The sequence below is a fragment of the Cryptomeria japonica genome, chromosome 2, assembly GCF_030272615.1.
Source record: "Cryptomeria japonica chromosome 2, Sugi_1.0, whole genome shotgun sequence".
Lineage (NCBI taxonomy): Eukaryota > Viridiplantae > Streptophyta > Pinopsida > Cupressales > Cupressaceae > Cryptomeria > Cryptomeria japonica.
The window spans coordinates 328,400,271-328,416,360 of NC_081406.1; the positions used below are offsets into that span (position 1 = coordinate 328,400,271).

A 16,090-nucleotide genomic window follows, 5' to 3' on the forward strand; every position below is an offset into this window, starting at 1 on the left:
CCTATGCAGGGTAATAAGACATATTTATCTTCAATTCACATATAAATCGTGCTAGCACAGGTGATGTGAGGACAAGTTATGAAGAGTTATGACCATTTGAAACCCAGTCAATATGGCAAAGAAATTTGTATTTTCAAGTATAGTATCCACAATCATCTGATCCCAATCAACTAATGGAAATGGTTTTTATAAGAACATGCCAATCAATCAATAACCACGATATATTAATCACTCATTGATTGCATTAATATATTATGAGGTCAAATGAATTCGTTCTGATTGTCCAGATTCAGACAATGCTAACCAGATTCTTGCTCTCAGAAAATAACCTAATCAGCAAAATGAAGTATCGATCAAAACTGCTGTCTTCTGAGAGTGTAACCTGCAAAACAATTCTGCTGAAAGTACAAAACCAATGAAAAAAATGAAACTAGAAGTATATGACATCCTGTCTGAATATTCTTATTATTCAGAAATTTCCTCTATTAAAAAGGCGAGGACCCATGGTCATTGAAGCAGATTTGGGTACACCAAAAAAGAACTAGAGAACTTTAAAGGTGAACTTTAAAGCAGATTTGGTTCCTTCTATTTCCTCTCATCTTATAGTCGAATTGTATTTTCCACATTTGACCTTTTTTGAACATTGTAAACATCTATTGAATGTATGGTTAGGTTTGTAAACAGACTAATATGAAGTGTCACGCATTATACTTGTCATTTGGAGATATTGTACATCGTGTTGTGACTTGTTGTACTCGCACTAAAAAAGTGCCATGGGGAGTTTGTTGTGTGTCTTGCATTTACAATCACAACCTTGTCTACTTTCATGTGTGTGTGCCTTGTTCTTGCACACCCTTTATAATAGTGACATGGGGGTTTGTTGTGTGTTCCTTGTATTTGAAACTTCATCTACTTTCAAGTGTGCCTTGTTTTTGCACAACTTATTTCAGTTGTAGGTACTTCTCAGTGCACACTTTTGATGTTGCCTTTTTACCCTCTTGCGTTACATTGTGGCATCCTTCTAGTGGATCTAGCATACTTCTCCCATGTCAACATTATGGGGGTATATTATATTATTGTACTTGTGCTAATGCTTCTTTAATTTTTTTTTGAAGTGGGTTATTTATCTAGTTTTTTGTTCCTATATAGTGGGTGGATGCAACAACTGGTTACCCATGCATTTCAATGAAATGGAACACAATATTGTATCACTATAGACACTATTGCATACATATTTATGGAGGCCATCTCCCATCTTCAATTGATCAACTTTCTTGAGACTCTTGGTACCTTTTGGTGTGCCATCTACATCTTCGAGTATTTGATTGTTCTATTATTTTCCATTTGTACATTGTTTGATTAGTGTCATTTTGATGACTCATGCAAATTTGTTTCTTCATTTTTGATTGCATTGGAAGTTCTTCAGTTTCAACACTATAGAAATTGTTCTTCAACAATTTTTTGCAACTTCTTTATGCTTAGTGGAGTTCTTCATGTTCATCTTTATGTTCCTTATCTTTCAAGAACATTTTTTGGGAAGGCTTCATAGTCCTCATGTTTTATCTCTTTTGGGGAGAGTTTTTTCTTAAAGTTTTCTTCTTTGCTTTGTTTGTGAGATATATTTTGCACCTGGGTACCCCATTAGGCCTTGTTGTCAAGACCTATCTTTGACTCTTCTATTCTTCTATTTTCCCTCCCTAAATTGCACTTAAGGGGGGATTGGTGTGAACATGGTATAACTTAACTAGTTCCCTTTGAGGTCATTTCCACAACTAGTTAGTTAAGTCTACTTGGGGCATTTTCCTTTTTGTGTCTCAAGTTATATACTTGCCATTATCCTTTGTTATCTTATGTTACACTCATGCTTATATATGCAAGGGTCCTCCGGTAAATTCAAATTGCATTGCATTCTTTCTATTGATTATTGTTATTCTATCAACTTGGAAATAATCTCTACACTTGACCCCCCAGCTTGTTGATCTCTCCTGCCCCTTCCCGCCTTTATTACCCCAACCCTTTTATTCTTTTGATTATTTAGTGGACCTCCCAGCTCATTCTTCTCACTTGCCTCATATCTCATTAATTGCCCCAAGTCTTAACACTTTAAAATCCTTCAATTATTCTTCACTCTAGTGCCTTAACAAAAAATAATGTGGAACCTTTCAAACTATGTTGCCATTTAGGCTCAGGTTTGGCTTTGGGGTTTGGGGTTGCTTGAGGATGGCTCATTAAGTCTACAGGGGATATATTATTAGATTCACTTTGAAATATTTTTTAAAGTTGTATATAGAACTTAGGTGGTTTAGACATTTGCTTTTATGTCACTTTATTGTCCTAGAACCACTCTAAGGGATTTCTCTAAGGCTATACTACCCTTTCTTTGGGGATCTTGGAGGACTGGTGGAAGTTCTGTTTTCAATTTGAAATACATAAAGTTCTTAAAATAGGATTTGAACCTCTGGATTATCTTTACTCTACTGCCTAAATTTTTTTAGTATAATAGATCACCATTTAGAAAATGCAACACATGGTGCACATGAATGTGCAGTCAGGATTCTGAGGTATGCCACCAAACTACTACTGAGCATCTGAAGATTTGTCAGTAAGATGATAAAGAGTTTCAATGTTTTTAAGGTATATTTCTTTTATTTTCAATACATTTTAATTCACATATGAAAAGATCTGTATTGAATGTTCCTATGATTCCAGAGATATTCGAACTTCAAAAAATTTGCATTTCAGCAAAAAAAAATGCTTCTGTATTCTAAAACTATGACCTGGAATACCAGTGTTGAAAACCATAGGAGCGTTTTGAATGTTTCATTTCAAATTACTTAAAAACGACTTCACTATTAGTGAGTATGAAGGATAAAGAGCCTATAGATGTGCACCTTGCAAGTAACAGACATATCTGCGTAGACGCTAAGTAGAGAACTCCTGCAAAAGAAACAGGGTAAATTTCTCTTAGTGATGCTAACAAGCTACCAGATATCCATCTATATATGCAAAAATATAGACATTTCATATCCCTTTTGTTCTTAAATGATAACCATGGGTACTGCATGCAAGAGATACACGCAATGCATCAACTGAAAAATAAAGTAAAATACACAAAAATTTTGAAATACAAAAGTATTAAGAAATAAATTAGCATATGCATTGAAAAATATATGAAATCACAAGAAAACCAGAGCTTAATTTTTAATGTGCTAATCATTCAGGCCTCAACTGAAAAAGAAAGCTGAAGCATGTAACAAATCTAATGCTGCATACATGAACCTGATTTTGTAGTATGAGTTTACTGTATAGAATAAGCTTTAAAGTTCCTGTTTCCTTGTATGTACCCATTTCATTCTTAATATTTTAAATCAATTGTTAAAAGGGTTTCCAACAGTCTCCACTCAACCAAGTGATCGTACTCCCAGAATTATGAAATGGTTTATTGCAATGACCAAGAGATATAAATGCATTTTGAAATTGGAAGAGACTTACTTTATATAAAATAAAACCTAATCTTATGACATTATTTAAGGCCACGCACAATTAATAAATGCAAAATGCAAATACCTGCTGAATAGTAAATGGTCATATGTGTTTTTCAGTTTTCGATCAAACCTGTGAACAAAACATAAAAGTTTCAGAGACGTAGGAACCAACAATGTCAGATTACCAAATTTAAATTGAGAAAATATCAAATACAATCATAGCTCTGACTGAGAACCATGTTCAAAAATCATTGACAAAGCAATAGAATATTATTAACAAAGAGGCCACTGATATTGTGGTTATAAGATTTTTTCAGAATGAATAAATGAAAGGAAAGTTTTCAATAAATATAGAGATACTAAACCTTAAGTTGATGATTTACTAAACCATGCACCACTATTTTTTATGTGTTGATAGTACAATGGAAACATGATACACCCTGAGTCACTTATAGACTTATAGTCCAATGGGCTAGACGTTCTATGTTTTAAATAATTGCAACTTACCAAATGTGAATGTTGATTACTGGAACTCCTACTAACTTTTCCATTTTGTTGAAGTAGGAAACTTCCTTCCACTCTTCAGGTAAAAGTAGCTTAAGAATGTCAACTATTTCATATACAAATACAAGTTCCTCAAGTCAACAAGAGGATATTAGAAAGAAGAAAAGACAATACAGTAATGTCCACGGTTGACCATAGTAGGTAAGTGAGACTCCAAAGTACAGGAAGTTACAACAGATAGCCAAGAGCACTAAAAGGAATAAAAGAAAAAACTATTTACTGCTAGTAAAATATACCATCTACTCTCATCATAAAGTTTTGATCTTACCAGGTACAGCTGATACATAAACATCTCCTTCAACAATATTACCACTGCTCAAAACAAAGTGCTTTACTGTGCCATCATGATTTAGTTCAATCTTTTGTAATCGGGAATTCATCTGAATGTGACCACCTAGTGACTGGACATGATCAACAATTGGCTTGCATAGCCTCTCTGGTGGATTTCCATCTAGAAAGGCCATCTTTGACCCGTGTTTTTCCTGTTTTAAATATGCAGCAATTATTAAAGCCCTGCCTCATGCATATCTGCCATGGCTAGTCTCTTTTAATACATCAACATTATTTTTGCATCTATGCCTTAAGGATTTCTGAATGCACTAGCAGACTTTCCTGTTTGTTTTAATGTCAATTTCAAATCTGATACACAGAATTCACAGTTTTAACATAATCCAAACATCTGAGGAAACTTATTTAGCAACTACTCCTTCAAAGAAAGTTCAATGTTAATGTTATAGTAGTCTTCTCTCTATATGAGTTAAACTGTTTTCATTGGAAAAACAAAACTGTGATAAGAATAAAACAGAATAAATTTACAAATTATAATAATGTTAAATCCAACTCAACATGGGAATAGATCACTATCCACAATAAAATATAATCTGAGCAAAGAATCAGCAAACATCGTACAGAACATGCCATTATACCCATCTGATACCAATCTTAAAGAAGGAAAACACAAAGTGAAAAGAAGCTTAAGATTCATTTATAGACCTGAAGAAAACGATTCAAGGCTATAAGAATACACTGCATTGAAAGTTCCTCAGGATTAATAAAGTTTAAAGCCTTCGACATGGCTACAAATACTTCATCACTGACTCGATCAGGTACACCCTGCAATACCAGGAGGAAAATATGATCATTACCAAATAAAAATGACAGAGCCGGAGTGAATTATGATAATAATTTTAAACCTTTAGATAATCCTAAATCTAACAATCCGCAGTCCATAAACAACAGAAGCAAAAGCAATTCTAACAGATAAGATGATAAGCAGTCATTATCAATGCAATGGCACTTTTTCTTGTAGTTCCTAAAGGAAGGCACCGGATCTCTTGAATAAGAAGAAAAACAACCTGAAAAGCCAACAAAAACATCTCTATCTTGTTGGCTACTGATGTGCATTATAAACCAAACTTCTGCCTCCATGGGCACAATGAATACAGAAGAATCTTAAAATTAAATGAGAAGCAAAACCAGCTTTGTAATAAGACCAATAGCCAAATAAAAAACCCTGATGTTGTAAAACAGGTACCATATAGTTTGTACATTTTTGAAAGGTACACCTTTTCCAAATTGCCATTAAGAATGAACTTCACATAATTGGTTTCTATGTTATTCTTTATCTCCATGATCACATCACCATCTCTTAGAGTGTTTTGATACAAACCTCTTATGAATATTGTCTTTTTTATGTTCTTTGGATGCCTAGCATGTTTTCTCAATCTTCTGCCAACCATTTGTGCCTTTTTTTGCACCCTGAAAATCTCGAGGGAAGGCTATTGTAAAACTTTAAGTTATTCTTTTGACCTGCCTACTATGGAATCAGCCTTGCATGCCGGAATGAAAAATGGGAAAAGGAGAATGAAGTTAGAATTAAAGGTGATTTGCTTCAAGAAGAGGGTAGTAAGAATCCTTCAACAAAGATTGATGATTTTCAAAACCTTAGAAAAGCATTTGAACAAACCCTCAAAATGGAAAATCCTACTTTTGTCCCTTAAAGAGCAAGGTTTTCAGCAGTGGTTAAAGATAGAAAAAAGCACTGGCACTCAGAGAAAGTATATGCAATCAAAGTCACCCTTCCTAGTTGAAAAAATAGACATGCCCTGATTTAGAAGAAATGAATTATAAAATCCCCCAAAAGAAGAAATATTAAAGAGTGTTGGAATATTTTGTGTTTGTCTTAATCCAGATATGCCCCACTATCTTGTTGTTTCATTGATGATTGCTTTGGCACCATCTGGGGCAAGGAAGGTCTTTTCTAGATCTTATTAAAACCTAGTAGTATGCAAAAATGTTTTGCTAGCAAGCCATTTTGGAATATGTATAGGTAGGTCAGTTTTCAGAGCTCTACCTTTAAATCCCGACCGTAAGAGTATGGATCTTGTCTTTCAAACAGCTCCCAGTTGGTTTGAGATTAAAAATATCCCTCTTCGCCTAGTCTACATTGCCTCATGTCTCAAAAAATTAAGAGAATGTTTGAAAGAGAAAGAAACTAGGGTTACACTTCCACATCTCAAAGTTAGGGTTTTGATTTCAGTTATATACGCAGATGAATTTTGCAGTTTCATAGCAAAGTGTATAAATATGAAATTGTGAGACTCAATGAGCTTAATTCTTGTTTTGTGTAAACAAAATAGTCATCTTCGTTAGGATTGCCCTAACAGTGGTAAGAAGAGATTGATCTCATCTTCCAATATTCCTAATGAACACCTTATATGTGGAGAACTAATTTACTAAATATGATTCTTTGTCCTCCATTGATTAATTATTAAATAAATAGTAACCATTTATTTAATTACTTCATCATTTATTGCTATTCCTCTATAGTTCGCCTTTAATTAAATAAATTGATACTTATTTAATTAAATCCAACCTCATAGTCCTATTCTACAAGAATTATATAAATGCAAAATATTTATCTAGTTCCTCTCTTTTCCTATCTCAATCCAATAAGTCGATTAAAGTTAATTAATCCTTGCATATTTCTAAACATAATTAATCTAATTAAATTATTAATCACCTATCCCTAAAATCCAAAAATGAAATCCTAGGCATCCATCTATTCTTAAAAATCTTAACCCGACATCTAGCACATGTGACTCTCAGACATGTTAGAGGAGTCATATGTCTCCATCCCTTATCCCCATGTGATCTCTCACACAAATGAGGGAAGTCAGATGCCTCCATTCCACTTTCCTATTTGTCCTCACAATTGTGTGAGACACACTTGTCATAATCACTCTTCCCCATGTGTGAAAGCACATTTGTCATAATCACTCTTTCCTATGGTCCTTACCCTTAGATCTAGTCAAGCTGATCTTAGCCCTTTAAATCTCTTTGATCCTCCTCCCCAAGTGCACCGATCATATAATATACACCCTTAATTCTTTTTTGAAAATTACATCAACTAAAAATAAGATGTGGTGCAATATCCTTTCCACTTTCTAACCGCCCAAATCCCGGAATGGGCAAGGTGAGAGCATACAATGTTTAGAATACTACAATTAATTTTAGTGCATGAAATATCCCACCCTGTCTTATACCTTTGAATTCAGGATTTGGAATATTTTCGGTCTCTTTGCTTTTTTGCTTTTTAGCTTTTTTGGTTTCTGAGTTTTCTGACTTTTTTTTGTCTTTCTAGGTATTTGGAAAAATAATACAATGCATGAAAGAAGAGTAAATTCTAAAATAAAACACTAGACTCTGTAAACTAGATAAACTTTTTAGATCCAAGTACTGAAATGCATTTATTGAAACTTTGGTACATACTTAATTTCCAACGCCCTTTCCAAACAAAAGAAGCAAACAGAAATAGTACGGCTAGGGCTGGGAAGAGTATGGCTGCAAGAAAACTATTTGAGTCCTGGAAACCTACGTTGAACCAAGACATGGTACGGACAGCAAAAGCAACTAGTGTGGCTGCAAATAACCCTTCCAAAGCCTTGATCAGCTGCTGCAAATTAATTTTCTGATATGCTCAAATGAACATAATAATCTGGACAAGTCTTCACTCAATAAATCGATTCTGCTTCAGCAAGTTAACCCTTGGACAAATTCTTCCTTGAACTGAAATCAATCTGTGCACAAATACAATCTTTGAATGAGATTGTCAATCAGAGTACCCTTGGATGATCTCTCACACCTGTAGATACTGCTCTCTCTGAGAGTTTTCGTTCTCAGAAAGCTTTTGTAGCTCCAGCAAACCCTTGCTCTCATTCTTCACCAAAATTTCACAGGTTGATTGAATAATGAATGAGAAATGAACTTTGATGCCCTTTTATATTAATCCTCAAACCCATGACTTTGGGAAATGAAATGTATTTGTTATATTTTCATTTCATTTCACTTTAATTTATTTAATAAAGTGGCATCCCTAACTTAGGCAATTTAATGACTTTATAATATTAATTTAGTTTATGCATAAGGTCTCCTTATTTCTCCCTTTAATATAAGTCATTCTTTAATTGATATTATTAAAGTCTAAACTTCAATAATTATATATTAATCTTTAATGTACAATAATTGCCAATCTAGGAACATTTAATCAATTCTGCTAACTACCCATTAATAGCCGGGGTACCCCCCAACCATCCAAATGACTTAATGAATAGTATGGGACCAAAATGCTCAAGATGCTTACTAAAAATAGTATGTACAAATGGATCCTGAAAGACCTTTGGAAGGCAAACCACCAATCAATTGACTCTCTGAGATGGAGAGTACTATAATAAACATCCCAAGGGTCCATTGAAAAGCCCTAAATTACCCACAAAGGGCCCCCTAACCACCACATTAGCCTACGGGGACCACTAATAATAGGCTAACCTCTGAAATAACTGATTCTTAGGAAGGCACAAAAATGGGGACATTACAATCCACCCTCCCCAAAATTGCTTGCCCACAAGCACTTACATGTATCAATTCTACAGTAAGCCCAAATACTCCAACAAATACCCGAATCCCAAATTGATCTTGGATGCAAAAGTAGCTTCTGTTGCATTACACTGATAGACTTATCATTTGGTACCCATCTAAAACTGAATTGTATCGTATGGACTTGACAAGTATTAACATGTGTATGAAGTCCATCCACTATGAATAGCTGGTACAGCTCAGGTCAACATTCAACCAGCTGAAAATCAGTCCTATAGGAACATTGTCACTGTCCAAGAATGGTAAAATCCCATCATCACATACCCACCATGGGCTGAAGTGACAAGGCCCTGCCTCTAACTCCACCCAAACAGCTGCCAACAACAAGTTGAAAACTGAAAATTTAATAAGCAGCAGGGTAGGGCAGCCATCAACCATCAAAGTATGAACTGAAGACAAATGCATGAAGTCTGAAATCTCTTCTTCAATTCGCCCATGAGGTATGCTCACTCATTGTTCAGCTCAAAGCTCACCCAACTTCAATTAGCCAAGTTTCCATTCTCCCATACACCATCGGAAACTAAAAGCAACTTAGGGTAAACTATGATATCAGGGTGTCCACATGCCACATGTAACTCCAAGAGGGACCAAGAGGAAACATTATCAAAATTCCCACTGAACTATTACAAAAGGACATACTTGTTTCTCCACTCTTATCGTAGAAGCTTGCATAACAACACAACCAATGAAATCAAATGTATTCAAGGAGCTGTTGTTCACTATAATTAAACCATTCTGTGATAAATTTTTCGATATAGAATTGTACATAACTAGAAAATCAGAGTTCTTTACAAATTTTGTGAGCGGGGTAGTGTCATACTCACTCATGGTAACATCCTCTTCATAAGGGTATGTCAATTGGTTCTCTAAACATGGTGGTTTGCAACCTTCCCACTCAAAATCACATTCAAAATCACAATTCTCTGAGCTATCAGAAAAGGTATACCCTTTAACATCAGGTTGGAAATCACATATCAATTCAAAAAAAAGGTTGTCTCGGACCAAATCAACACCCATCTCAAACAATGGGTTATCAATGAACACCAAAAATTGACTCCTCTGTAAAGTTGTATTCAATTGCAATAAAAGAACTTATTATATATGTGATAATATTGTCTAATATTTTATTATTTCATTTGCAGGCTGAAGGAGAGAGATCATTTATATTTTCTATGTCTACTCCAAATGATTCATATTGGGCTTTATATGTTTAGAGGACCGGTCAATAGATGTCTTGACCAGTCATGTCATTTAGACATGACCGATCAAGGCACCTATTGATCAGCGCCTCTTCATATTGCACATCCTGATCTATGTTATGTTTGGTAACTAACATTAATACTTAAACACTTGTTCGAAGCGGTGTTTAGTTATGATGCTTTGTTAATGGCCCAAAAATGTTTATGAACTAAACTCGATAACAATAGCATTATATATGCTATCGGGTTAATACCCCGATAGCATTAGATCGACGCTTAACTATGTTAAGCAAGTCGTTGATCTAATCCATCTTTATCAATGCCAATATCATAATCATGATCAATGTTATAATCTGAAAAACATATTCAGTTCGGAAAGCATAAATCAGATAGCATAATCAAAACAGAACAAGGGAGATTAATAGGTTAGGAGAGTCTTATCTTGCAGAAGCTACTAATGCATTAACATCCTCCAGTAGTGGTCTTGCAAGAAAAACCTAGACTCGGCAAGGCCCGAAAATGCGACTCGACAAAAACTTAGTGAAAACTCGACAACTTAAAAAATGCTTAAATTTCATTAGAAACACATTTTTTTTGCAAAATTCAATGAGATGCATCCAAGGAGTCAAAAAACGAGTACATAAAAGATACTAGATAAATCTAGTTATATTTGATCGATTTAAATGCAAATTGTGTAGAAAATGGCATCCTCATGTGGAATGTTGATGGTTGATAGTCTAAAACAAAATGAAAATAGAAAAATGTTTTTGTAAAACTTAAAAGTAATTACTACATCAAAACATTTTACATCTTCCTCTTCCCAGCTCTATTGAAAACTCGGGGAGAGGTAGAACTAGAGGGTCTAGTCCTAGGAGTACTCTAGGGGAGAGGAAGAACTAGAGGTTCCAGTTCTAGGAGTCTGATGTGGCTCCTCCACCTGCCAAAACGAGGTTGAGGGTAACACCCCTCGCGGGGGTTTGAGCATGTGAGAGAGAGAGAGAGGTAGAGAGATAAGTCTAGATCTTGGGGGAGAGAGGAGAGAGGAGAGAGTGAGGTAGACTGCAATAGAGAGAGGGGATAGAGGAAGAGTGATAGGGAGATAGATTGGTCTAGAATTCGAGGAAGATAAAGTGACTGAGATACAGAGAGCAAGAGAATGCTGATAGGAGCAAACAGATTACTAAAATATGATTGTCTGAAAATTTATAAGATCTTCTAAAACCTAGAATTGGCATTATAACTCTTAGAGATTTAAAACCACTCTCAAACATCTTGCCAATATATACATGAAATATAACTTAAAGTATAATAAATTTATACTTAAATGTTATATTTCATGTATATATTCTGATGAAGAGGATGAGCCTGACTTGAAAAAAAGAAATTAGATAATTTTTTGCCAGACACTAGCGGAGTTTTTGTGAGAGTTTTTTGGTGTAAATACTAGCTGAGCAGAAAAACTCACAAGTTTTTCAAGACTCTGTGAGTCTTGCATCTATGCATGAAATATAACTTAAAGTATAAGAAAGGAAAAAGACATATTGAAATGTGACTTATACTTAAATGTTATATTTCATGTACATATTTTGATGACGAGAATAAGACTGACTTGAAATAAAAATAGAACTGCTTTATGCATTTGGGCCTCCTTTGTTTTGCAGTTGAGTTTTTGCCAGAGACTTGCCAAGTTTTTGTGAAAAACTCGCCAAAAACTCAACAAGATTTTCACAAAAACTCTGCAAGTTTTTGTGTGAGGTTTTTGGCGTAAATACTGGTCGAGCAGAAAAACTCGCAAGTTTTTCAAGACTCTATGAGTCTTGCATCTATGCCTACATCCATGTCTTTTACAAACAACTTAATTAGTTATGTCTTCAACCTAATCGGATCCTTAACTGACAATATCACAAATGAATTGATTAACATTTGATCGAACTTAATATTCTCTTCTTGGCAGCAATAGGCTCATTTCTAACTATTGAAATGCATTGGAACTATGATATCTCCCTTGATTGAACTTAATCCTTCCTTTTTTGTCAGCAATAACTTTATTTGGTGTGTGTGACACCCATTATTTAATATTCCTTGGGCCTAAGGCATTGTTATTGGTTGAATGGCTTTAGGAATCGAATGACGACATTACAGTCGACCCTCCTTGGAATCGCTTACCCACAAGCAACCTTAGATTGTTTTTTCCTTTTTGTTTAAAGGCTTGGTTGTCAACGCACTTTTGGAGAGTTTATCATTTTTCTTTACCAGCACCATGAAAGATGCAATTGGTCTTGAGCTAGGCTTTATATGTGCCATTTCAAGTAACCCCTTGCTAGATTTCTCAATTTCATCCTTAAACTTCTTGGGGTGCTAGTATGATGTTGTGATGACAAGTTTTGCACCCTCAACTCGATAGTGTATTCAATTTCTTTGGTCGGTAGCCTCCCTGGTGGTATGTCCCCAAATACTAGACTACGGTTATCTATATTGGTTGTAAGTCATCATGATAGTCCTTAGGCTTGTTGCTTGAAGATTTTGAGGAAACAAGGCATTAAGAGGCCCAAGCAACATCTTCATGAAGAGCACACGGTTATACTGAGAGGGGGGGTGGGTGGGTGTGGAGTGAATCAGTATAACAACAATCTTTTACCAATTAAACTTTTTCAACTTCAATCATAAGTATATAACTTATCTCATTAACATATTCACTTCATGTCAACAATCATATGTGATCTAACTAATATGAACACAAATAGAACACAAGATATATACGTGGAAATCCTTCCGGGAGAAAACCACGGCAATAAATGCTTTTATAAATTTCTTCTTTTACATTGTTCGTACGCACCAACCTACTAGAGGTACCAACCCCTAACTCTGTTTGTGAGCACCAACCCACTGAAAGCACCAACTCCCAAATCTGATTTTGTGAGCACCAACCCACTGGAAGCACCAACTCCCTCAGCTGAATTTGTGAGCACCTACCCACAGGAAGCATCAACTCCCACTTCAAAATCTGTGAGCACTAACCCACTTCACTTAAATCCTAAATTCCACCTTTAACAATGTTGCTATAACAACGGATGATGGACATCTAATTTCCTTCTTCAAACTGCTATCACTTGACCATAAATCTGCCGCAAAACACTTACACACTTCCCTTTCAAATCTGCTATGAAGTTTGTTCACTATTTCCTTCACAATAAATCTTCCTTGAATGCACTTATTCTTTTCTCAAATCTGAATTTATATATGGACTGCATGTATCAATACAAATCTGAAACACTCTTCATCATTCTGGTATTTATCTTTTCTTATCAAATCTGTAGTCTTTCCGCATTATATAGTACACACATCATTATTCCTTTTTCAAAAATTCTGCTTTATCTTTTATACAAGTTCTTTCCTTTATTTCTGCATAATCGTATCCTTATATTAGCATCATTTTCAATTAATATTTTCTTAGCCTGTCTGAGATAACTTCAGAATTATAACAGCAAAATATATGTGTGTGTGTGTGTGTCACATTCCATCTCCAAGAGGACACAACTATTCATTACTTCTCCACATGAAGAGTCACGTATTTTCTTTGTTCAAATATGGATTAGTAAATGTTAATTACAACTGTTATTTAGATGAATCGATTTATTAATTATAACTTTCTTTATTCAAATTGCCATCTTAATAAATTAATCCTCATTTAATTATATAATCTTATGGAAATAATAGTATCCTTCGATTTCAATGTTACCGGGGCTCTTTCGTTGAACAAGGTCAATGCTTAGTGTCGTCTCTACCACGTTCCTTAGCCACGATAATGACTCTAAAAGAGTCAGCTTCATAAAACATTGATACACTGTTTTTTATAAACAGCAAGGCAGCCACTTATGGAAATAGAGAATACAGTTAATGAAATTCATCACCTTTTGATCACATAGCAAAGCCCGATAGCCTCCTCACTTGAACACAATGTATCCACCGCTGTCATTGATATTTCAGCTAGAATCATCGCCTTTCTTCATTATGACATCGCTGCTGTTAAAACTTCCTTCTGATTACTTTATCGTTGCACATTATATTGTATTGAAATTGCTGCATTAAGGAAGTCACACCATTTATCTTTGCTGGCTCATTCTAATACCAGTCACTTATTATATAATCTTTCCAAGTGCTGTTCTTATTTGAAGCTTTCTCTTTTGTCTTCAAAGAATTCGCTTCTACCTCTATAAACATTAACATTAATCTTCCTCAAAGATTAATTGCTGTGTGATTTGTTGCCGTTCTAAGACTCCCGTACTTCTTCATGAAATTGCTGATATTCTCTATCAATTAATATCATTCATCCATATAATAGAAACTGCACCAATTGCTATGAGAATATGTCTTCAGAGAATATTGCAGAGGACTACGAACCACAAGTAGAATTCCACACTGGTAATCTGAAAGGCTTGATTCTGTGTACAAGAATCGCTGCATTCATTGTATAATCACTGCTCTTTTTATTATCTGCAGCATAATTAATTTATATGCTGCTATAGTCGGCCTGTATTATTTCTTTTATCATTACCATTTAATTCTGTCTTATATTTCTTGTAATGTCCAATGAAGATCTCAGCATCCAGACCTGCCTTCATATTTAGGTCGACTACCTTAATTTATATAATCGTTGGCTTTATAATGAATCACGGCTTTCTTGATATAGGGCGATGCTTTATGTTATGTCTCTGCTTTGTCTTATGTCACTGTTGTCTATCAACGTTGTCATACGTCAATGCTTTGTATTATGTCACTGCTTTACACATGTCTCTATCCCCTTGAAGTCAATCAGTCGAGTCTTTGCAGATCGCTTTGTGTAATCATGCTTTTATTAGACAGTGCTAATGTTGGTCGAGAATCTGCTTCTCACATATCTTCGTGTTACACATAAATGAGCTTATAAATATGTGTTGATCTCGAATCTTTTAAACTGCAACTTGTATACCTTCATATATGCCTTATAACAAGTGAATTTCCTTTCCATCCTTTACTTTAATTTGGAAAGCATGTCGGTATACATACTTCATTTCAACTTGTTCAATGTCTTTGTCCTTCATGAAAGTATTTTATTCATCTTTACTTCACTCTCATATTGAAAGTATTTCGTCTCTATCACCATACTGCTTTGCTAGATGACGTCAGTGAAGACTCCTTTGTTATTGATTTATTCTATGTCATTAGTCACTATACTCACATTATTAATTTTGTGATTAAATTAATTCCAATGAATTCCTTTGATCACTAGTCCAATTTCGTCCACATATACTTTCTTGATATTAACAACCATCTTATTTATAACAATCCCACAATCTTGCTTTTCTACATTTGACATCAATGGCTAATCATCTCCATGACTTTGTCTTCTTACTTATTTGACATCAATGACAACATTTCCAACACTTCATGCCTAAATATGCTTTCCATCCTCTTGGCTGATACAATTCGAGGAGCTTCATCAGATAGTCCCCTAAATACCACTTTCCTACCATCCACCTTGAACCTAAATTCCATTGTTTGAAAGCTTTGTGATTACTTACTGTTGTCATATGTTGTCATTTTATGACACCCTTGGTCCATCAGTGAGAACCGATCAGAGATATGTTCTATGGACCAGCGCTACCTCAGTTGATCAAAGAGAAAACAATGGAATCATGAAGTGTGAAGTGTTGTCTTGTCAGAAGTAAGTTCCCAAGTCCTCTTCCCTGGAACTCTGGAACCCCGAAGTTCCCAAGTTCCTAAGTCCTCTTCCCCGGAACTACAGAACCCCGAAGTTCCCAAGTTCCTAAGTCTTCTCTTCTCTAGAATCCCGTAACCCCGAGGTTCCCAACTTTCGACTTCGGACTTCTAACGACTTTCAACACTTCCAGATGACATGATCAACAC

The 16,090-nt window shown here is 35.0% G+C and overlaps 1 protein-coding gene across 1 annotated transcript in view; it reads right to left on the reverse strand.

Moving 5' to 3' along the window:
- LOC131033854 (15-cis-phytoene desaturase, chloroplastic/chromoplastic) overlaps positions 1–16,090 on the reverse strand; it is a 297,259-nt gene that overhangs the window by 61,635 nt on the left and 219,534 nt on the right. The window contains exons 7-11 of the mRNA XM_057965148.2: positions 5,043–5,162; positions 4,318–4,531; positions 3,993–4,095; positions 3,568–3,615; positions 2,892–2,937 (exon numbers count right to left, since the gene is read on the reverse strand). Coding sequence (XP_057821131.2) covers positions 2,892–2,937; positions 3,568–3,615; positions 3,993–4,095; positions 4,318–4,531; positions 5,043–5,162 — 531 coding nt within the window. The remainder of the gene's footprint in view (positions 1–2,891; positions 2,938–3,567; positions 3,616–3,992; positions 4,096–4,317; positions 4,532–5,042; positions 5,163–16,090) is intronic.